The sequence below is a fragment of the Euleptes europaea genome, chromosome 8 (genome assembly GCF_029931775.1).
Source record: "Euleptes europaea isolate rEulEur1 chromosome 8, rEulEur1.hap1, whole genome shotgun sequence".
NCBI classification, from domain to species: domain Eukaryota; kingdom Metazoa; phylum Chordata; class Lepidosauria; order Squamata; family Sphaerodactylidae; genus Euleptes; species Euleptes europaea.
Window position 1 is genome coordinate 69230813 of NC_079319.1, and position 23815 is coordinate 69254627.

At 42.3% G+C, this 23815-nt stretch overlaps 1 protein-coding gene across 1 annotated transcript; it reads left to right on the forward strand.

Moving 5' to 3' along the window:
* The first annotated feature begins 7154 nt into the window (after positions 1–7154).
* Positions 7155–18127, forward strand: LOC130481713 (probable 2-ketogluconate reductase). Its single transcript, XM_056854483.1, has 5 exons — positions 7155–7536; positions 10320–10491; positions 13735–13913; positions 15710–15806; positions 17971–18127. Exons 1-5 carry the CDS (start codon positions 7155–7157, stop codon positions 18125–18127), a joined length of 987 nt encoding a protein of 328 aa, XP_056710461.1.
* The last annotated feature ends 5688 nt before the right edge of the window (positions 18128–23815 follow it).

Here is a 23815-nt window from a genome sequence, read left to right on the forward strand (position 1 = left end):
TTGCGTGAATTAGGAACAATCATTTATATCTGTCTCTAAGTCTGGAGAACTCTCACAGAGAGAGATATTATATCACACAGTCTGTCTTTCTGAGACTGATTGTCTGGAATAACTGCACAATGCTTCATCCTAAATATGTGATGAAGGCCCTTAATCTAAGGATTATAAGGGTATGGCTCTTATCATATTTGAGTATGGTGTCACTGAGAACTTATAGAAGCCATTGGCCAAATATAAGTCCTCACAAGATCTATCTTATGTATAGACTTCCTAGTTCTGACAGACAAGATGTAAATGCAGCTTCTTTAAGAAGCCCACTACCAGAGCATATTCCAGGGGTTTCTCTAAACAGGGAGGAAGCACTGAATATGCTCTGCAGTCAGTTCTAAGACTAAGGTCTCACGCAGAACTGTCTGATATACATATGCATACAAACATGCATCACAGCCAAGAATGGCTAACACATAGAATTACTCCAATTGGAATACATATAATTGGAATATATGGATGGAGATCCATGGAGCCTTAAGCTCTTAAACTGAACTATACTCAGTACTAAGACTGGCACTGCCAGAGAGATTGTAGAATAGAGTTTATACTCTACACATAATGTTAAGCTTTACACATAGCTTCAAATACTGATTAATTACAGTATAGCCAAAGCCTTATAGGTGGTTCTTAGCTATACAGCAATGCTTACAGCAAAGCATACTCAAAGATGGCTTTCATATAGCCTTTTCTAATCTGAACATGGGATTCAGGCCCATAAACCTCAAACCTATAGAGACCCTATGGTCTCATGGCTTCAGTCACAAGCAGACTGCTGGGAGAGCTATAGTATCAGCTCTAACATGAAACTATGGAACCAAAGAGATCTCTCTTACCTTTACAACTACTAAAGGCATTGAAATAACAGAGTAATACTTAGAGAATACCTGAAGGAAATCTAACTATTCTAAGTGAACTTGTAGAAACCTTACAGAAACTCTGCAAAGACAAGACTGGGTAAAGTATGTCTTATATTTGAATAAATTGAAGTGAGATACTTATTCAATGCACTAACCATTATTTTACAAGATTTCTGTAAACAGTATTATTTCCTGAATGAAATATATACTTGGGAAACTCTTATATAGAGTCATAGAGATTGTTGATATTGCTAATATTGCTTGCATACATAATATTTATAAGAATGCCTACTGTATATACCCGTGTATAAGCCGACCCGCATATAAGCCGAGGTGCCTAATTTCTCCCCAAAAATGGGGAAAAATTATGGACCCGCGTATAAGCCGAGGGTTGGCTTATAACCCCTCTTCCCCCCCCCGCAGGCTTACCTTTTCCAGGTGCGCAGGCGGCGGGGGCCCCCCCGCAGCCCAGGAGGCCCCGCAGGCTGCTCCTAGGCCGCTCCAGGCCCGGCGAAGGCGGCGGTGGCCCCCCACCCCCACGGCCCAGTAGGCCCCTCCAGGGCGCTCCTGGCCGGGGGGAGCCAGGTGTGCCCTGCGGCAGCGCAGCCTTCCCGCGGCCGCAGGAGGCCCCTCCAGGGCACTCCTGGCCGGGGGGAGCCGGGCGTGCCCAGCGGCGATGGCGGCGGTAAGTTCCCTCCTCCCTCCCTCCTCTACCGTATTGACCCGCGTATAAGCCGAGGCTGGCTTTTTCAGTCCTTTTTTTGGGCTGAAAAACTCGGCTTATACGCGAGTATATACGGTATATACTATTGAACTAAACAATATAGTTTTTATTTCTGTAACCATTTACATTTTATGTGAAATAAATATTTTTCTTATATATTCTTTTCATATTTTTACTGGACCATTTCAAGATAAAGTCTATCTCGAAAGAGGTGGAAAGCATTGATTCCTGCCTAGTGGGTAAGTGGCTGAATAAGATAACATATCCCTTTTCAGGAAGGGGTCGATTCTAAGAGTTTAGTTACTTGAACGGCACGAACCGTGACAATATTTGTAATTTCTAAACAGTCTTCACTCTATCATTGTCTAGCACTATTTGTCTGTCTCTTACTTGTAACAAAAAAATACCTAAAATCACGAATATCTATCATAAAAGGATTCCCATCTTTATGGTCATCAGTCATCTTGTACTGAAGCAGGGCAGATAGTCTTGCCATTGATGGGCCCAGTGTTAAGTAAAGTAAATTAAGTAAATAATTGTTTTGACTTGGTGCCCAAAGGACAGCATGGTAGATGCCAGGTGAGCCTAGGGGGGAAGCATTCCAAAGGGTGTGCCACCACTGAAAATCCGTGTCTGTAGTTGCCACACACCACACCTCTGCAAGCAGGGGCGCAGAGTGCAGGGATTCTGAAAAAGATCTTCACGAGTGGCCTGGACAGTACAGGAGGAAATAACTCCTTCAAGTAACCCAACTCCAAGCAGTTTAGGGCCTCAATGATAACAACCATGTTAGACATAGAACAGTCGTGTTAGCGTGAACTGCTTAGAGTCATTCTGTCTTACTGTAAAAATGTAGATTCTCTCTGTGTGTGTAGTGTTATCTATTGGGCTAAAAAAGGAACATGAGCCTGAAGGAGCCATCCTAAGCAGGTCTACTCAGAAGTAAGTTCCATTTTATTCATTGAGGCTTAATCCCCAAAAAAGTGTTTTTAAGACTGCTTGCTTGAGTCCTGCAAAGCCTAAGCTTTCTCAAGGAAACACAAATGTTGAAACAGTTCCCAAAAGAACCCATAACTGTGTTAGTTAGTTAAGGATGGTGAATCAACAGGAAATGAAAGAAGTACATTCCTCCTGTACATGCTTAACTAGAATTAATAGTTCCTATGCAGAGGTTGGGAGCCAGTGTGGTGTCGTGATTAAGAGCAGCAGACTCGAATCTGGAGAACCGGGTTCAATGCCCCATTCCACATGAAGCCTGCTGGGTGACCTTGGGCTAGTCACAGTTCTCTCAGAACTCTCTCAGTCCATGAGGCAGCAGGCAACCACTTCCCAGCGTCTCTTGCCTTGAAAACCCTATAGTTGTATAGACATCGCTTCTCAGCCTTTTGGCTAAGATCAAGTATGTATAGACAGCCATAAGTCAGCTGTGTCTTGACAGCACTTCACACACACACACACATGCAAAAGGTATTTAAAGTGACCTCAGTGAGGCTCGTTGGAGAACGCCCAATATTCATCGATCCCAATACCAGTGTGTGCACTGCCATCTCCCATCTCATTACCATTAAATTAAATCAAGCGTTTTCAGATATCAGAATCATCAAGTTTTATTGCGGTCTTTGATCAGAAAACAAGAGTTAACAAGAGTTCCAGATTTAAAACATTGTTAAAACAATGATTCAATACAACGGAAGGGTAAGGGTAGCAACTTGATCATTTAAACTAATCATATGAGTCTAAAGTTTTTGGGTAAACATTAGGAAGAACTTCTGACAGTGATTCCTCAGTGGAACAGGCTTCCTTGGAAGGTGATGGGCTCTCCTTTGGAGGTTTTTAAGCAGAGGCTAGATGGCCATCTGTCAGCAATGCTGATTCTGTGAACTTAGGCAGATCATGAGAGAGAGGGCAGGAAGGGTTGCATCAGTGTTTGGCTCTTGAGGCCCTTTCTTGCATGCCCAGGGTAGTCCGATCGCCACTTTGAGGTCAGGAAACAATTTTTCTCCAGGTCAGATTGGCCAGGGATCCTGGAGGGTTGGTTTTTGGGTTTTTTTGCCATCTTCTGGACATGGAGTAGGAGTCAGTGGGGTTGTGGGGACGGGGGGGAGGTAGTTGCCTGCATTGTGCAGGGGGTTGGACTAGATGATCCTGGAGATCCCTTCCAACTCTGTTACTATGCTTCTATACAATACAAAGAGGGTGGCCTCCTCTGTACGTGTGGATGTGAGTATGAATGAAACAAGGACTGATGTTGAAGATCATGCCTGCTTGAAGTGAAGCTATCTTCAAGCTTGTATATTGGCTTAAACCTAGTTACATGCAAGGTGCTTAACCCCAACTCCTGAGTCTATCCCTTGTTTAAAATTTCTGTGTAAAAAGCTACAAGTCCAGCCCTTGACCTCTGCAAAGTAGATCTGTACTAATGCTGCTTGTAGGACAAGGAATGCATAGCAGTTTAGAATATAATTCTTTGTCTTAGTTGTATTAAACATATAGTATATATGGTAGCTTTAAAGTGGAGTTTTATAAGATACATATTCAAATAATTCCATAAATGGATAAAAAGCTGTGACTGAATATTAACTTAATAATTAATTGAATGTTAACTAATATTAACTTAAAAGCTGTGACTGAATATTTACGTAACAGGTTTAACTTGATTCTTCTGAAGAATACAGAAATGTTACATCATTTTATACATTTTAGATTGAAGTCTGACTCTGAGGCATTGTGCATGTTGTATTCTGATGGGGCCTTCTGATGGCACTGGTTATGTAATGCCTGAAATCATTATACGCTATGGGAAATGTATTGGAAATGTATGCTTTTATGCTCAGTCCGCATACTCGCACTTATAAAGTTGCTAAGCCCAGAATATAAGGGCTAGCATCTAGCACAATACCATGTGAGAGCACATGTATGTAATTGACATGCAGCCCCAGGTATAAGGGGTGAAGTATTGATCCTTGCCCTAATGTGTAATCATTTAAGTTAGCATGAGTCTGGCAGATGCCATTATAAGCTGCCAGAATGAAAGACTACATTGCTTGCCTGGTTCGGCCGTTCACCAGTAGAGAAAAACAGCATCTTACCTACATCCTTAGGAATGTGGTCACAAGACCTAATGCTTGCTTAGAGACAGCTTTGACCAATATCTATACGCTATGCTAATTAAAGTAAAATTGACAACCAACGGGCAGTGAATCTACGTAATTGTAACATCCCTAAACCAAAGTTATAAACGTTGTTGCAATCCTTTGTTCTGGTGTGTGAATTGTCCTGCGCATTTGGGGCAGTTCTCACCCGGTATGTATATTGGGCCTAATAAACAAGCTGCTTTAAACTCTCAACCTCCTACTGTGTTATTGTCATTGGAAATTAATACAATAATGCAGGCATTTCAGTTACATCAAGCAGGAGCTCAAAACTGAGGGGTGAGCTTGTGGCCTTCTGATGCTGTTTGGGTTTCCTAGACTAGGACCACAGTTTCTGAGTTCTGAATCGGAGTGGGTCGCTGATCACTAGTGACTGACCATCCTCTCATATTTCTCATATCAAACTCAAAGCTGGACCATCCATGATACAATAATGAAAAAAGTGTCTGGGCAAAAATGGCGAGGAAGATAAGGGATGGCAAATCTTTTAAAATTCCCAAACATAATGCTTATTTAGAGAACTGCAGTGTTAGTACTGCAAACTGTGAGTAACGGCTGTGAACAAATAGGTTACTTTTGAAAACATTTTGTTTATATAGTAGGCGTCTACATGATTTCATTAAAGGAATGCTGATGTTGATATCAGATAGAGACGCACAATGTAGTTAATTCCGTCAGATTTATTTTCATTTCCCACAGGGACAGGCTTTAGCAGAAACACAGGGATGCTGATATTTTCCATAAAACAAATGGGCACCGTCCAGCTTAAGTTGTTCACTTTAAAGGGCCAGGATACAGCCCTGCTTAACTCCTTTGTTGATGTTAATTTTGGGGGTTAGCTTACCCATGGGCGTACACTTGACCTGGCAGCTTGTGTTGGAACCTTCTGGTTAAAGTTAATAATCTCTTGTCAATGTTTATACTTGTTAGCAAAAGGTAACTTGATGAATTCCAGCGTTCAAAGTTCAGCACTTAGTCTTACGGTTTTCTTTTGAAGAAGAAGAAGAGTTGGTTTTTATATGCTGACTTGCTCTACCACTTCAGGAAGACTCAAACCGGCTTACAATCTCCTTCCCTTCCTCTCCCCACAACAGACACCTTGTGAGGTAGGTGGGGCTGAGAGAGTTCGGAGAGAACCCCAAGGTCCCCCAGTAGGCTTCATGTGGAGGAGTGGGGAAACCAACCCGGTTCTCCAGATTAGAGTCCACCGCTCTTAACCACTACACCATGCTTTGTTCAATAGATCTTCTACGCATTTGGTCTTTTTATGTTAATTTTCAGTGCTTTCTCTTGAAATTGCCACTTTGCTTTCTAGATGATCACGAGGAATGATAGTGGACATCAGCTCCAGAGTGCTGTTCTGCAAGTCTTAAGGACACACTTTGTATTTTAAAAGGCTGCTTTGGAGAAGAGGTGTTCCAGTTGGATGCAACCAGCTTTTTCACTGGGGAAATGAGGGGTCCCCCTAGACCACTCAAAAAGCTATGCTGAGGATTGTGGGGACTGCATGGCCAAAAGCCATGGGGAACAGGAGCTGTTGTAAGGAGGGGAATTGAGTGTGGCAGAATGGAAAAGCTGGGTGGTTCCTAACCTTTATCCTCCCTATCTTCCCCCTTCACACACACACACCTGTATTTTATACTGATTTTCAAACTGATGTGTGGGGATGCTTGCGGTTCCCAGGCCTTACAGCAGCCCTTTACTCCAAAGTGAGAGCCACACACTGACTCTATTGATGTTTTATGGGGCTGAAAATTACTGTTTTTAATTGAAGTTTTAAATTATGTTGATTTTATTGAATCTATTTTTATGAAATTTTGTTGTGAGCCAGAGGAGGGCAGGTATAAAACAAAATAAATAAATACATATTTTAATATATCTATTTGGGGGTGGGAAGCACGATGATATATCCCGATCTAATCAGATCTTGGAAGCTAAGCAGGGTTGGTATTTGGAAGGGAGACCTCCAAGGAAGACTCTGCAGAGGAAGGTTTACCTCTGCCTATTATTTTGGGTGCAGTGGAACACAGGTAGGATAGTGCTGCTGCAATCGTCTTGTTTGTGGCTTCCTAGAGGCACCTGGTTGGCCACTGTGTGAGCAGACTGCTGGACTTGATGGGCCTTGGTCTGATCCAGCAGGGTCTTTCTTATGTTCTTCTCACTTGCCTTGAAAGCCCCTTGCTTGGGTCACCATAAGTCAGTTGTGACTTGATGGCACTTTACACACACATTTGGGGGGGGGGCAGGTTTGCTGGACACAATGAAGGAAATATATATTTATCGAGAAGTTCTTTAAAGCTTTAGAGTCTAAAACAGTCTAAAGTTTAGACCGTTTAATGGAAGAGTTGTCTTTCATTTTGGTTGCAGATCATGGAAGAACCAGAGCTGCCTGGGCTGCTAGTAAATGAAGTGGGAGGAATACTCGGTGTCTTAGAAGGGCATGTGCCCTTTCTGAAGAAACACTTTCACCTTATCACCATGAAGGAGTTTCTTGAAAACAAAGCCTGTCTTAGTGGAAAAGTCAAAGCTCTTTATGTATGGTGGCACAGACCAGTCATTGACCGAGAGCTTCTGAAGAGCCTACCTAACTTAAAAGTGGTTGCAAATTCCGGTGTAGGAATGGACCACTTGGATCTGAAGCTGATTGCAGGGTTTGGAGTCAGGATGGCCAACGCTCCCAACGCCGTCTCCAGCTGCACAGCAGACGTTGGGATAGCTCTGCTGCTGGCAGCTGCTAGAAGACTCATTGAGGGTAACGTTTATCATGCTGGGCCTGTTCCTTCCCATTGTATAAACTTATATTTATTACTTTCATTTGCAAAGCATTATTATCACAATAGTAACTGCTAATACAGGTTGAGTACCCCTTATCTGGACTGCTTGGGACCAGATGTAGTCCGTATTTTGGATCTTTCTGTATATTGGAACATTTTGGAATTTTTACATATACATGAGATATCTTGAGGATGGGATGCAAATTCATTTATGTTTTATATATACTTTATACACACAGCCTGAATGTAATTTTAAGCAATATTTTAAATAATTTTGGGTACATTGAACCATCAGAAAGCAAAGGTGTAACTATCTCACCAGAATACCTGTATCAGCTGTTAAACAAGAGCCACAACAAACAAACTAACAACTGCAGGCTTTCAGTCTCCACCTACGATGCAGTGTACACTGCATTTTATTTTTTTAGGTGCGAGGAAACATTCAAAGCAGGCAGCATGGATCTGCCTGCATGCCAACTCGAAGGGTCTGGTTTTCATTTCAGTCCAGATATGGGATGTCCAGAGAAGGGATACTCTACCGGTACCTTGATCCTAACACTGATTATAAAACACCAATTCCAAAACCTTTTATTTAATGGTTCTAAGCCAAAGATGTCCACGTGGCAAAAAAGTTGAAAGTCTTAAAAGGAACCCAAATTTCAAGAAACCTGGTAGCGCCAATGTAGATCTCACAGCCTTTTCCTTTGTGTGTTTACATAAGTTCCACTACGCTCAGTGGAGCTTACCCAAACAATGGTGCTTGGACTCTCAGGACTGCATCAATTGGATGCTTCTAGAAGCAGCACTGCAGTAAGGATGCCAAGGCAGAGCAAAACATTAGTGCGGAAGCACCTTTAGTTTCCTTTGAATGAGTCTTTGTAACACTGGTTTATTTACAAATATAGACGTAGAGCACAGTGGACCCAAACAGGCTCCTGCAGCAACTACTGATGCTGTTTCCTAATCCTCAAGAAACAGAGAGGATCCCTAGAGTCCCCCAGAATTCTTCCAGGCTACCAATTTGCGTCTTTCCTCCTCTATCAGTGTCAGCGGCCCAAATTGCACATTTGGTGTCACATTCCAGCGGCAGAGGAGAGATATCCAGACATCGAGGAACATCAGTGTTCTTTTATTAAGAGGTCAAGCACTCGTTTGCCCGTTAGGAAAGCCCACTGCAATATCCTCATTTATGCTAGTCAAGCTGGTAACATCATCCTCTTCTCGACAAGAGCTCTTTTCCTACCAAGTTCTCGACAGCCTCCATCTTACTTATCCTAGAAAAGAAGATAGGAGGGCAGGCTAACAAAGACGAAAGCCATACAAAATGAATGGTTACCAGCTTGCGTATTTACAAGGATATTTCTCTCTTCTCAAAATCTGTACACAATTTTCCACTTTTCCACAAGACTATTTCCCGTTCAAACAATTACTGACCATGTTTGCCATTAATCAAAACAAAGATAGTATTCACCCCTAACTAGGGTGGCCAGGTCCCTCTTCACCACCGGCGGGAGGTTTTTGGGGTGGACCTTGAGGAGGGCAGGGTTTGGGGAGGGGAGGGACTTCGATGCCATACAGTCCAATTGCCAAAACTTTTCTCGAGGGGAACTGATCTCTATCAGCTGGAAATCAGTTGAAATAGCAGGAGATCTCCAGCCGGTACCTGGAGGTTGGCAACCCTACCCTTGACTCAAAGCCATTCTCCCAATTTCAGTCAATTTCTTCTTTGGCATGCTTTCTTGAATATATTTGCATTTCCTAATCCTCATGGCCCCTTCCCACTCCCTGTGGAGCCAATTTTCAAACATGAATGGGTTTATCGAACGTTAATAGATCAGTGATACTTTGTGCCACAACACAGCACTCCACAAAGAACTTGTGAGCTTCAGAATTTCCCCTTGCACTATGGATTTGCCTGTGGAGTATGCCATCTGTAGGATTCTGTTCTCTCCCGCTGAATCCTTCTCGTGGTACACAAGAGCATAAAAGATAAGGGGTTCACCCATGACTCCTGGCTGCAGCTGTCCAATACTGGCACCTGCCCCTCCACCAGTTTACCCCTGTTACTGCCAGCTGATTCCAAGATTAGGGTCGCCAACCTCCAGGTACTAGCTGGAGATCTCCTGCTATTACAACTGATCTCCAGCTGAAAGAGATCAGTTCACCTGGAGAAAATGGCCGCTTGGACACTTATGCTGGCATGGGGGGCATTCACCTCAACGCTGGTAAGCCACGCTGCTGTGTGGGGCTCCGCCGCTGGCACAACCACACTGGGAGTGAAATCCCAGAAGAGGGAGTCCGCGCCAACATGGGGGGGTGTTCCAGGGGGCAAAGCTGCCTTTAGGCAGCATCCTAATCCTTTTCATCCCAGGAATACCCCTTCGATTTGCAGCGTTGCACCTTTTTTGGTGGTGTAGCCTTGCTGTTTTTTGTGGGGGCATTTTCCCCATTATACATTTTAAATTGTTTTATTTTCTCCACGGCGGCTGGGAAGCCCCTGTAGAGGCACCACATTAAAAAAAAAAAAACTTCAGTAATGGGCTGCCTGCACTCCTGATAATGCAATACAACATTTATCTGAAAAGTACTTATTGGCTTGGAAGCAAATGCCATTGATTTCCATGGATGAACATCTAAGGAATTATGTTAAAGATTGCAACCTAGGAGACACAAAAATAAATTGAAATCCCCTTTGTTAAAGCCTTTCTTCCTATAATTCTCTCTTCCTCACATACACACTCTTTATTTTTTTGTCACTTAGGTTGCCAGGTGGCTACTTCCCCAGACACTGAGTATTTCCCTTGTAACATGTTAGGAGATGAAGTCAATGGGGCCACTCTGGGTATCATTGGAATGGGCAGCATCGGCTACAAAGTTGCTCAGCGGGCCAGTGCATTGGAAATGAAAATTATTTATCACAACAGGAACAGAAGGTAAACATGCATGTCTTGATCCATATATAGCAGATTATATGAGCACCTCTTTAAAGTGTTTTTTTTATCCCCCTTGTTTCCTTTTCTCTTGCAAAAGATCTGTATGTATAACTGGAAGAATTTATTTTTAGACATTAACCTGTTTTTGCAGGTGAACTGAACTCTCTGCAGAATATAATGAAGGAAGAGTAGATGGTTGTCTGCGACAGACCAAGAAAGGGATCTTGGGATGGTGGTGGATAGCTCAATGAAGATGTCAACCCAGTGTGCGGCTGCAGTAAAAAAGGCAAATTCCATGATGGCCATAATTAGACGAGGAATAGAGAATTAAACTGCTGATATCATACTGCCCTTGTACAAATCTATGGTGAGACCACACTTGGAATACTGTGTACAGTTCTGGTCACCACACCTAAAAAAGGATATTACAGAGCGAGAAGGTGCAGAAAAGAGCAACCAAAATGATTAAGGGACTAGAGCAACTGTCCTATGGGGAGCGGTTAGGACGCTTAGGGCTGTTTAGCTTGGAAAGAAGGCGGCTAAGGGGAGACATGATAGAGGTCTATAAAATTATGTATGGTTTGGAGAGAGTGGACAGGGAGACGTTTTTCTCCCTCTCCCATAATACTAGAACACGGAGTCATCTGCTAAAGCTGGAGAGCGAGAGATTCAAAACAGATAAAAGGAAATATTTTTTCACACAACGTAGTTAAATTGTGAAACTCCCTGCCCCAGGATGTGGTGATGGCTGCCAGCTTGGAGGGCTTTAAGAGGGGAGTGGACATTCATGGAGGAGAGGGGTATTCATGGCTATTAGTTAGAATGGATACTGGTCATGCTGTATACCTATTCTCTCTAGTATCAGAGGAGCATGCCTATTATTTTGGGTGCGGTGGAACACAGGTAGGATGGTGCTGCTGCAGTTATCTTGTTTGTGGCTTCCTAAAGGCACCTGGTTGGCCACTGTGTGAACAGACTGTTGGACTTGATGGGCCTTGGTCTGATCCAGCAGGGCCTTTCTTATGTTCTTATGTTCTTATGTACTTGTGGGAGCTGTTAGCTAACCACAGTAAGAAATGGATCCCAAAGGATTATTAGGGCCTTTGCACCCAGGAATGTTGTTGTTCTTCAGCAGGGATCTCTGGGAAAGTGAGTGCACATAACAGCTTAGCAAGTAGCCAAGAAGCTGTCCCAACATTTCTCCAAATCATCTTTTCATTACATGATTTCATGCCAACCTTCCAGCCAGGACGGCTGAACCAGAAGACATCTCAGTTTTTAGACTCATCTCCATTCTGAGTTAATAAGTGAACTCCCAACTTTACTTTTGTTGGGATTAACTTCATCTTCCCTGTAGTATCCTAAACAATATTTGTGCCAGGACAGAAGTAAATGTTACAAAACACATGACTGATACTGAAAACAATAAATGCATATAGTCTTCTCTGTAACATCTAACAGAACACACTGGAAACCCTGGTGTCATGCTGTTTCTCTTCCATGGACCAGTACACAAAGGGCCAAACTACAGGGACTTGTAGCCATATGACAGTTGGGAACTCACAACTGTTGCACAGCTGCAAATCTCCATGGCAATCACGTGGTAGATGTAACCTGTACTTTGGACCAAAGTTACTATATATTATGGAAGTGGCCAGAGAAGGGGAGGAATAGGCATGTTTGGTTTAGTTGCCATTTTCAGCATCTGCACTTTTTTATAATGTTTGAATATTCTGTTCATTTGGATAACATTGACTTTAGCTACGCTGCTGGATTTTTGTTTTGTGCTATTTGTAAGGAAATAGAAGCGTGTGCCAATTGTGGGGTACCTTATTTTATAATGCGTCTTGAATTGCACTGAGAACAAGATTAAGACTTTGCCACTCTTCCTGTGACAATCAAGATATCTATTGATTCAAGATACAAAACTACTGCACAGGATTCGTTAACGCTGCTTCTGATGTAACGTTTGAATCTTTGGAGAGAACAGCACACAAGGACTTGAATCACCCAGGGAAGGAGGGGGTAGGTTAAGGGGTGCTTGCTGAACTGAACAGGGTGAATAAAGGGGTAGTTTTGTGAAGGGAGGTTGAAAGTTAACAGCTTAGTCATTAAAACAACAAAAAAAAAGGTAAAAAAATAAACTTGTCCAGGTGGATGACCTTCAGCGCCAGGTCTAACTAACCCCCAATTCTTTCTCAGACATTCAAAGACATAGGTAGTTAAAAGTTTCACCTTCTTTTTACTTAAAGTTGGTTCTGTACAGAGAATCAAGGGCCCCCTTTGGGTGAGCCAATGTGTGCCTGACTTTAAGCCTCTACGTTTTGTGCCACTTTCCCCATAGAAATTATATCATGTTATTTGAAGGGCCCAATTCTCTCCTTAAAGTATTTAATTTCTTAAGAGTTGCACATTTAATTAATTAAATTATTTGCCAGCAGACCGACTAGGAGACATCAATACCAGAATGTAAACTGAAATACTATTCTCATCCATTTGAAAGCACTGGAGTATCTAATAACCTAAATATGTGTTTGCTGCAAGAACACAGTATGTAGTTAAGAGTACGATAAGAATGTGAATATTAAATATCTGCTCTATTTTTCCTCTTTTTGGTAGCAGGGGCAAGACTGAGAAGACACTAGGGCCAGAGGGAGGAGTTTAAAACACTTAAAACACTTACCAGGGAGTAAGACCCACTAATAGGGTTGCCAACCTCCAGGTACTAGCTGGAGATCTCCTGCTATTACAACTAATCTCTGGCCAATAGAGATCAGTTCACCTGGAGAAAATGGCTGCTTTGGCTATTGGACTGTATGGCACTGAAGTCGCCTCCCCTCCCCAAACCCCTCCCTCCTCAGGCTCCACCCCCAAAAACCTCCCATTGATGGCAAAGAGGGATCTGGCAACCCTACCCACTGAATACTGTGGGATTCGCCTCTGGGTAAATTTGCTATACTTGCACTGCATGACTTTCTCTTTTGGATTTTCCAGAATGGAAATTACTAAAAGATGACCTAGTCAATCAGTCAATCAACCAGCAGCCTACAAATCATTATCCAGAAGGAGGAATACACTATCCAAAGATCATTCTGTTATTTGAAACAGGTCCTTAGATAATGATCACAATTGCTTTGGTCAGACTGTAATCATAAGGGGGGGGGGGGAGCCAGCTGTAACAAAATCTATTTTTTCTATAAGCAAGTACTTGTCAAAGAGGGCATAATGATTATTTTCTGTCAGGAAAGAAGATGAAGAACTGGCTGTGAGCGCCTGTTATTGTGGGAAGATAGAAGATTTGCTCCAGCGGTCCGACTTTGTGATGCTTGCTGTCAATTTAACACCTCAGACGTACAAACTGATTGGGAAAAAGGAGCTAGAACTGATGAAACCTTTAGCTACCCTCATAAATATCTCTAGAGGTAAGTCATAAAATAGATGCTTTAAAAATGTGCTCAATTACTCCCCAGGTTTCATACAAGTTGATCAATGAGATATAAGTTGCATATTAGTAACATTAATATGAACATTTCTATTATCCTATTATATGGATGCATAAAATTGAGGGGGGAACTCTTATTGCAAAAGATGGCAATATAATAAGATCTGTTCAGATCTGCTGAACTAGCAGGATTATTTGTTATCCTTTACAAAACTATGGACTACATATTATTTCCTGAGTTTTATTGAGAACAGATACATGTGCAACATCTGTTAATAGACTGTTTTAGACCAGGTGTATTGCAGTGTCTGATTAACAAAGGTACTGTTTGCTCAAAGCAAGTTTGTGTGTTGGGAAATCCAAAGGTTTGGCAACAGGATGAAATGATGAAAATACAACCCCAGTTTATATAGGTTAAGGATAGAATGGAATTGAGAAGCTGGTAGAGAACCTACACTAGGATGGTGGACAATAAAATTCTTCCTATGAAATAATAATGAAGGGGGAAGAAGAAGAACAACAAGAAGAAGAAGAAGAAGAACAACAACAACAACAACAACACGAGCTGGTTTTTATATGCCGACTTTCTCTACCACTTAAGGAAGAATCAAACCGGCTTACAATCCATTCCCTTTTCCCCTGCAACAGACACCCTGTGAGGTAGGTGAGGCTGAGAGAGCTGTGACTAGACCAAAGTCACCCAGTTCACCGGATTAGCGACCACCGCTCATGTGGAGGAGTGGGGAATCAAACCCGGTTCTCCAGATCACAGTCCACTGCTGCAAACCACCGCTCTTAACCACTACACCACGCAGGCTCACAAATAAGGCCATTTGTAAGCATGCGTGTGTTCAAGGGAGCTTAATTTTCTAGTTCTTGTTGCTGCTGCTGATGGAGTCTGGCAAACCTTGTTCATTTGTTGTGGATCACATCAAGATTATTGTAAGGGATTGCGAATGGATTTAATATATCTAAGAGGGGATGGTTTTAGGAGGGTTCTCCAGAGAGTCATCTGACAGTCTTCATTGTACAAGCCTTAGTGATTGCAGGAAGAAAAGTACTCCAGGCATCAAAGTATATAAGTACTCCAGAAATTTATATATGCCTTAACCATCATCCAGGAGCCTGTGGCGCAGAGTGGTAAGCTGCAGTCCTGCAGTCAAAGCTCTGCTGACGACCTGAGTTTGATCCCGATGGAAGTCAGTTTCAGGTAGCCGGCTCAAGGATGACTCAGCCTTCCATCCTTCCGAGGTTGGTAAAATGAGTCCCCAGCTTGCTGGGGGTAAAGGAAAGATGAACGAGGAAGGCAATGGCAAACCACCCCGTAAACATAGTCTGCCTAGTAAACATTGTGATGTGACGTCACCCCATGGGTCAGCAATGACCCAGTGCTTCCACAGAGGACTATGTGTTAAGTGCTGTCAAGTCGCTTCTGACTCATGGCGACCCTATGAATCAACTTAATCCAAAATGTCCTATCTTTGACAGCCTTGCTCAGATCTTGCAAACTGAGGGCTGTGGCTTCCTTTATTGAGTCCATCCATCTCTTGTTGGGTCTTCCTCTTTTCCTGCTGCCCTCAACTTTTCCTAGCATGATGGTCTTTTCCAGTGACTCTTGTCTTCTCATAATGTGACCAAAATAGGATAGACTCAGTTACCTAGAGGACTAACTTTACTTTTTATTAAGTAGCATCCACACTATCGCAGAGCAGGATATTATACTAAATGTATACTAATCTGTAATAAATGTCTTTTTATTTGTGGACTTCTATACAGGATCAGTTGTTGACCAAGATGCACTTGTGGAAGCTCTTCAAACTGGGATTATTAAGGGTGCTGCTTTGGATGTCACTTATCCGGAACCACTGCCCAGGTAAACTTCTGTTTATCCAGAGGTTTTCATATTTCAATGACCACAAGCACTGTGCAAGAACAACAGAAGAACCCAGGGAATCAAAGTGGAGCCTGGCTCCCCAGACCTCTACCACAGTGTGCAACAGGAAGCATATTCGGAGAAAATGTGTAATGCAATACATGCTTCTATTCCCAACCAAAACCTAAAGGGAGTAAATATTATGTATAGCTGTTAAATCAAGGTTAGGAATGCAAGTTTCAGTCTTATCAATTTGCAGAGCAATCCTGTGGTTCCAGTACACAACAACTCCTATATCGCAGCTATGCCCAGGTAAATGTAGTCTTCATCTTATGAATTCCCAGAAACAAAAAGATAATGCCAACAACTACTCCCACAACGCCCATGGCAACTCTGTTGACACCCATTATTTACAGTGTTATGCACTGACAATGTCCCCACATAATTCATCTCCTCCCAATAAACAACGCACAACCAGGGAGAGATGTCAGGACAGTAGGTGGAAAGGAAACAGCTGCAGCCATGAGTTTACACTTCCCCTCAGCCAGGATTCGCATCTCTTGCCTGTCTACACAGCAGCAGTTAGGGTTGCCAGCCTCCAGGTACTGTGGTAAACAAAGGTTAGCGTGCTGTAGGATACTCAGCAAACTAGAAACAGCACTTCACAAAGCTAGACACAATGATTATAAAGTAGTGGTATTTAATAACATATCCACCACTGATAGTATGTAGGCAAAAACATGTGTTGTTAATTATTGCCTTAAAAGTAACGCCGAAGAGAGGACTATGCCTTGTTACAAACAAATAACAGTATTATAGGTAAGTCCATGAAAGGGGGTGCCAACCTCCCTTTCTTCCACAGTTATGCTTCTTGAGAGTAGCAATTCAGTAGTGCAGTTGTTCTCAACAGAAGCCCGTGATCTTTCTGTTTAAGCGATTAACGCCTTCTTCAGGGACCACTATATCATAAATTAGTACATAATACTAATTAACAAATAATAATTAACATGAATATGCTAGCAATTGGCTTAAACAAGGGAGAAAATAGAGAGAAGACGGAGCATCATACTCACACGCTGGCTGTTATTAACATTCTCTGCGTTGGCAATTTACCAAAGATACTGCCCTTAATTTTAAATGGTGCACTCACATGTAAGAATCAACCATTAAAGAGACAGTTACATTTTACATTACAGAAAAACTGAATTCAATTAAAGAGACAGCTGTTACATATATTATGTTACAAATAGCATGCTAAATCCATCGAGGTATTCAGTGCTTTAGGATACAAAGTATCAAACATGTGGATGTATTTAGATTCTTGACATCTTAATATGAGATCCACATCAGACCTATCATATTTCTGCTGATTGAATCGCCATAACACAAAAAATGAAAGATCCTCATCAGTGTGATTATTGTCAAGGAAATGCTGTGTTAGAGGGGCCTCCAATACACGTTGCCTAATCCTGGACCTGTGTTCACTTATGCGATATTTGAGTTGCAGGTTCATGCTAACAGTCAAAGAAATCATTAATCCAGCTAGTGGCCAAAAGTTCATGATTGAGAGTTTTAACAACTGTGATTCCAAACATTTAATTTATGCGATAAAATGTGCTTGCCATTTTTGGTACATTGGAAAAACCCATAGAGCCTTTGGGGGCTTTCAGGGAAAAGAGATAAATTGTGGAGGAGGGGAAATAAGATACCCCACAAATCCTTGTGGGTTCCTCGCTTGCATTAAAGATTACCTTTCTGTCTGACAGTGTGGAAGAGCTTCCTCATTAATTGAAGATTGGGGAACAGATTCTGTTGAGGTTTTGGTAATATGCAAAAAGTTTGCATTTAACCAAAGAAAAAACAGATGTTTGATCAACTACACAGCTTTAAACCAGGGGTAGGCACCCTCCCAGTATGTGTGCTGAATGGTACACCAGACTATAATTATTGGCATCCAAGGGCCAGATCTCTGAACAAGTAGCTGAGGTACCGGCAGCACAGCTGGGACCAGCAGTGCAGGAGAATGCTGATGTTCTGCTTTTTCCAGCACCCTTCTGCTTTATATGGTAGGAAAGCCCTACCTACTTATTTTAACTGAACATTTGTTAGGATGAATAAAACTATCTGTCTTAACCACCTGTCTTTCTTATTCTCTTCTTTTCAGAGATCACCCATTATTAAAAATAAAGAATGTTATTTTAACCCCTCATCTTGGTTCCAGAACGCACAAAACCATCCGTATGATAACCGAGGAAGCAGTAAAAAATATACTGGCTGCTCTCCATGGTCTCCCAATGCCCAGTGAAGTATTTCCTGACTAAACACGCATAGGGGCATCAGACATAAGCAATCATCTTCTCCAACGGAATTAAGCTGTTGTCAAAGATGTAGATTCAGTTTGAATTTCATATGGCCCGAGACCTTGTCAGTTCGAGTCTGAAGATACAGAACAGAATTAGCCATGGGTGGATACATCTAGCCAAATACTTCCACTAGGTATTGTTCAATTGCTCTCCATTGTACTCCTGGACTGTATAACTAATTGAATTGAATTGTGTTTTGGAAATCTCCTTTTTTGCCATCTTGGCCACTGATGTACTCAGTAAAGATTGATTTAGTTCAGTGACAGGTTTTCTCTCTCTTTTCCATATTTCCTCAAATATCACCACAAGCACATGCCTCTGTATACCCAGGATCCCATAGCAAGGCTGAGAGGTGCACATTTAAAGGCCTCACACATATAGCCCCTGGCTTAAAAAAAACACCAATTGTTCACTAATTCATATTCTGAAACTTTTGATTGTTGCTGAATAGACAGAGAACACTAAGCCAGGGTGGTAGAATAGTTACAAAGGCCTTTAATGCAGGAACGTTTCCCCGCAGTCACCCCCGCCGACTGCTTCGGGGCTTCCTTTTGATTATGCATGCCTTTTCTGCCCCATCAGAGGTCGCCTCGCTTTCCCCACACGTTTTGCTATATTTTCCAGATGCTGTTCTAGTCAGAATATTTTTTTAAAAAATCATAGCAAACCTTCCTTCACATTATCAAGAAGAAGAAGAGTTGGTTTTTACATGCCAACTTTCTCTACCACTTAAGGAAGAATCAAACCTGCTTACAATCACCTTTCCTTCCCCTACCCACAACAGACACCCTGTGAGGTAGGTGAGGCAGAGAGTGTGTGACTAGCCCAAGATGACCCAGCTGGCTTCACGTGTAGGAGTGGGGAAACCAACCTGGTTCACCAGATTAGCCTCCGCTGCTCATGTGGAAGAGCGGGGAACCAAACTCAGTTCTCCAGATCAGAGTCCACCGCTTCAAACCACCGCTCTTAGCACTATACCACACTGGCTAGAAGCTCTGTTTATGCAGCTTGTACTGTGTTTATCAGAAGTAGTGGAGGTCAACACAGAATTTGGATAAACAGGATTTGTAGACCATGAAAAGTCAGGTCTCTCCTACAATAAATTCTTTTTCCAGTTGTTGCCTTACAGTGCTGTCCTACACAGAGTTACTCCAGCGAGTCTCTGCATAGGAATTGCCCGGTCAATCTCCCCTCTGCTGAAGTCACCTTAGACAGGCTCCCAGTTTCTGACAATGCTGGCCAGCCGGAGCCATGATGGACCCCCTCCCAAAGATCACTTCTCTGTAGGGTTGCCAGGTCTCTTTGCCACCGGTGGGAGGTTTTGGGGGCGGAGCCTGAGGAGGGCACGATTTGGGAAGGGGAGGGACTTCAATGCCATAGAGTCCAATTGCCCAAGCGGCCATTTTCTCCAGGGGAACTGATCTATGTCAGCTGGAGATCAGTTGTAATGGCAGGAGATCGCCAGCCAGTACCTGGAAGTTGGCAACCCTACTTCTCTGACCTCCTCAAACCACGTAGATCCAAGGCAAATACCATATGAAAACACATCACATGATCTGCCCAGCTCAGCTTATATTTACGTATAAGCTAAACAAGCTATAGCTTAGGGCCCCACTCTCTTGGGCCCCCCCAAAAATTTAAAGGAAATAATAATTATTTCACTATTAATATACTTCTTAATTGTATTTCAGTTCAACAATTACTTTGATCAAATACATATTTTGTTATGTGCAAATGGCTTTAGATACCTATTAGGTCCATAAATTACCATATAGCATATATTCAACACAAAAAACAGTGACAATTTGTTGTTGACAAAGGACAGCTGGACATCTAAAGGGCCCCATTACCTTCAATAGCTTAGGGCCTCATGAAACCTAAATCCAGCCCTGTTCATGGGCCTCCCAGTCTCCTCCCCCCCCCCCTTGACCATGCTGATGGTTTGGGGTGGTCTAAAGCTTCTTTTGGAAGATGCAGAACTGTTTGTATCACCAAGGGGGTTACAGCACTTGTATTCCCAGTGATGTATTAAGAGTTTGGAAATGTTACAAAAAATACTGTTCGCACTTTCTATGTATTCCCACCGATGTATTAAGAATTTGAAAACATTATAAAAAATACTGGGGGTTACCGCACAAGGCATTCCCAGCGATGTATTAAGAGTCTGGAAATGTTATAAAAAATACTGTTCGCACTTTCTATGTATTCCCAGCGATGTATTAAGAGTTTGAAAACGCTACGAAAAATACTGTTCGCACTTTGTTTGGCCCCTTTAGCCGTGAAGATGTCTTCCGACCATTTATAAGCCGCGGTATCCAAAAACCCTTTTTAAAGCGATGTTTTTTTATAACATTTTCAAACTCTTAATACATCGCTGGGAATACATAATACGGTAACCCCCTGTATCTGACAACCTGTGTGTGTGTGTGTGTGTGTGTATATGTGTGTATGTATGTATGTATATATATATATGTATATGTGTGTGCGTGTGTGTGTGTATATATATATATATGTGTGTATGTGTGTGTATCAGCTGCTTTACAGCTGTAACCCCTTTTAAAGCAAAGTTTTTTATAACGTTTTCAAACTCTTAATACATCGCTGGGAATACATAATACGGTAACCCCCTGTATCTGACAACCTGGGTTTTTTTTTGTGTGTGTATATATATATGTGTGTGTATGTATGTGTATATATATATATATATGTATAGATGTGTGTGTGTGTGTGTGTGTATATATATATATGTATATATGTGTGTGTGTATCAGCTGCTTTACAGCTGTAACCCCTTTTAAAGCGAAGTTTTTTATAACGTTTTCAAACTCTTAATACATCGCTGGGAATACATAATACAGTAACCCCCTGTATCTGACAACCTGGGGTTTTTTGTTTTTTTTGTGTATATGTGTGTGTGTGTGTGTGTGTGTGTGTGTGTATATATATATATATATATATATGTATGTATATATATGTATATGTATATATATGTGTGTGTGTATATATATATATATGTGTGTGTGTGTGTATGTATATATATATGTATAGATGTGTGTGTGTGTGTGTATATATATATGTATATATGTATATATGTGTGTGTGTATCAGCTGCTTTACAGCTGTAACCCCTTTTAAAGCGAAGTTTTTTATAACGTTTTCAAACTCTTAATACATCGCTGGGAATACCTAGTGCGGTAATAGGGACGAAACGGGACCCAACTGCAGCCTCCTGGCAGGCTTCCCCAGCGTTTAAGGGCGCCTCGCCCTCGGGTCCTCCGAGCTGCAAGGCGGCCCTTTGGGCTGCACGACGAAGGAGCAAAGTCCTCCCTGCCGCGCTCCTGCCGGCAACCGCAGAACGCGCAGGGTTGCAACCTGCATTTGCATCCCCCACCCGCACCGCCGGCAGCTGAGCTTCAGAGAAGAGCCGGGCTTGAAAAGCGAGCCGACAACAAACCCCTCGTGGCTCCTGGCGGCGCCCGACGCGGCTCGATCCCAGAAGGTAATTGCATCTCTTCGGCGACCTGCCTGCAGAGATCCCTCTTCCAAGGACTTGCTTGGGTTTAGTAGAAAAGGGCAAGAGCCCAGGAGCACCTTCAAGACTAGTTTGGCAATGTTGCCTTTAATGTCAAGGAGTAAGAATTTGCCAAACTGGAGAGGGTTTAAAGGAGAGCTACAAAGGTGTTTTCTACGCTGCTTTTGTTCAAGTTTGCTTTACTATGGAATCTATTTTTCTCTTATATTACTGCTAAATATGTTGCATTTAATATTTTTACAGCAACTTGGAGATCTAGTTGTTGACTTTTGGTAGCAATATATTTATTATTAATGCGCTTAGCGTATTAATACATACCTAAATACTACTAAAAGCAGCATCCTGGCAGAGTAAGAGAGGGGTCAGGAATATGTGCAGTTTGCTGAGCGTTTAGGCTGGCTAAACTCACTGCACCCATCCTGCCCTACACACAAATCTGCAAGGTGCACTCCTGTCTGTCGATGGGCAGCCTAATCCTGTGTACGTTTACCAAAAAGTTTGACTTCCACTATGTAAGTATGCATTGGATTGCAGCCATTGATTGGAATCCTGCAAATAATTTATTCTGCCCTTTTGCTACCAGCCCCATTCAAGTATCAAAAGGAAGCAGGCTGGAAAACAAAGCCCAAAGTTTGCCAGACTGAAATCCTTGCCAGAGTTCAGGAAAACAATTGGTTTGCTTAACTACATTTGTAAGAATTTGCTGAAGAATGCAGTTTGCTATGCAGGTCCTGGAGGGTGAGCGATAAACTTGCAATGAAATGATAAATTAAGATAGCTGTGCTACCTTCATATGGTAACAGTTTGCCAAGTGTTTGTCCTTTAGAAAAGCTTTTTTTATCAGAAGTATGAATTAGTATGATCTTGAACCTCTAAAAGAAAGGTGGACTATAAATTAACTAAATAAATATGTCAAAAATGGCCAGCCTTTCACCAAGCATCAATGGGTCATTGAAGAAGGGGGAGCTGTGATCATTAATAGGTCCAGCTGCCAGGTCCCTCTTCGCCACTGGCGGGAGGTTTTTGGGGTGGAGCCTGAGGAGGGTGAGGTTTGGGGAGGGGAGGGACTTCAATGCCATAGAGTCCAATTTCCAAAGCAGCCATTTTCTCCAGGTGAACTGATCCCTATTGGCTGGAGATTAGTTGTAATAGCAGGAGATCTCCAGCTAGTACCTGGAGATTGGTAACCCTATTAATAGGCACCCTGTATCCTGATTGCATATTTACTCCAAAGTAAGCCTCAATTAGTTAAATGGGGTGTACTCCCAGGCACATGTAAATAGGATCGCAATCACAGTCTGCTAACTTTCAGGTTTGTCAAGTGTAAGGTTGCCATATTCATGTTTCCCAAATCTGGCCAACTTAATTTCCTTGTTATGCATTATGTACCAGTTGCTTTGCAACTCTTCTTGTTGACTACCACAAAAAAGTCAAAGCATAATAACTTTATCATCTGATCATTTCCTGCATCAGTATTTTCTTCTAGTGATATTCAATGCCTCAGCAGACCCCTGTGTAGGGTTGCCAGCCTCCAGGTGGTAACTAAGAGAAGAAACCGCGCGTGGGCTCATGTAAATACAATTAACCAGTACGTTGTGCTATTACAAATGTATTGTGAAGGCTAAACCTACTTCCTAATACATACCTAGCAACCTATACTAACCTAATTCACTACACATGCAAAAAGCAACTATGGGTTGATACAGCTCAACTCAACATAAAACAATGAAAAGAACTCGGCGCAGAAGGTGCACTGTTGCCCGGGATAAATGGAGTCAATAAAGTCTATGAAACAAAAGCAGCATTCTTTGCGCTCTGAGTCGCTACATATCTTTCTTAGACTCCCTACAGGCTCTGTCTAAGAAAGATACGTAGTGACTCAGAGCGCAAAGAATGCTGCTTTGATAATTTCTGCGGAAAGACTGATAAATCTAAAGGCAGCCTGAAGAAATATTGAAACGTGAAAGTGCATCGACCTCACGTCCTTGCCATCTCCAGCCCGGGAGACTGAGCTACATCAACGAATGGAATCACTTTGTTTCATAGAAAGACTTCATTGACTTTGTTTATCCTGGGCCACAGTGCACCTTTGTCAACTCAGGCATCCATCCCTAGC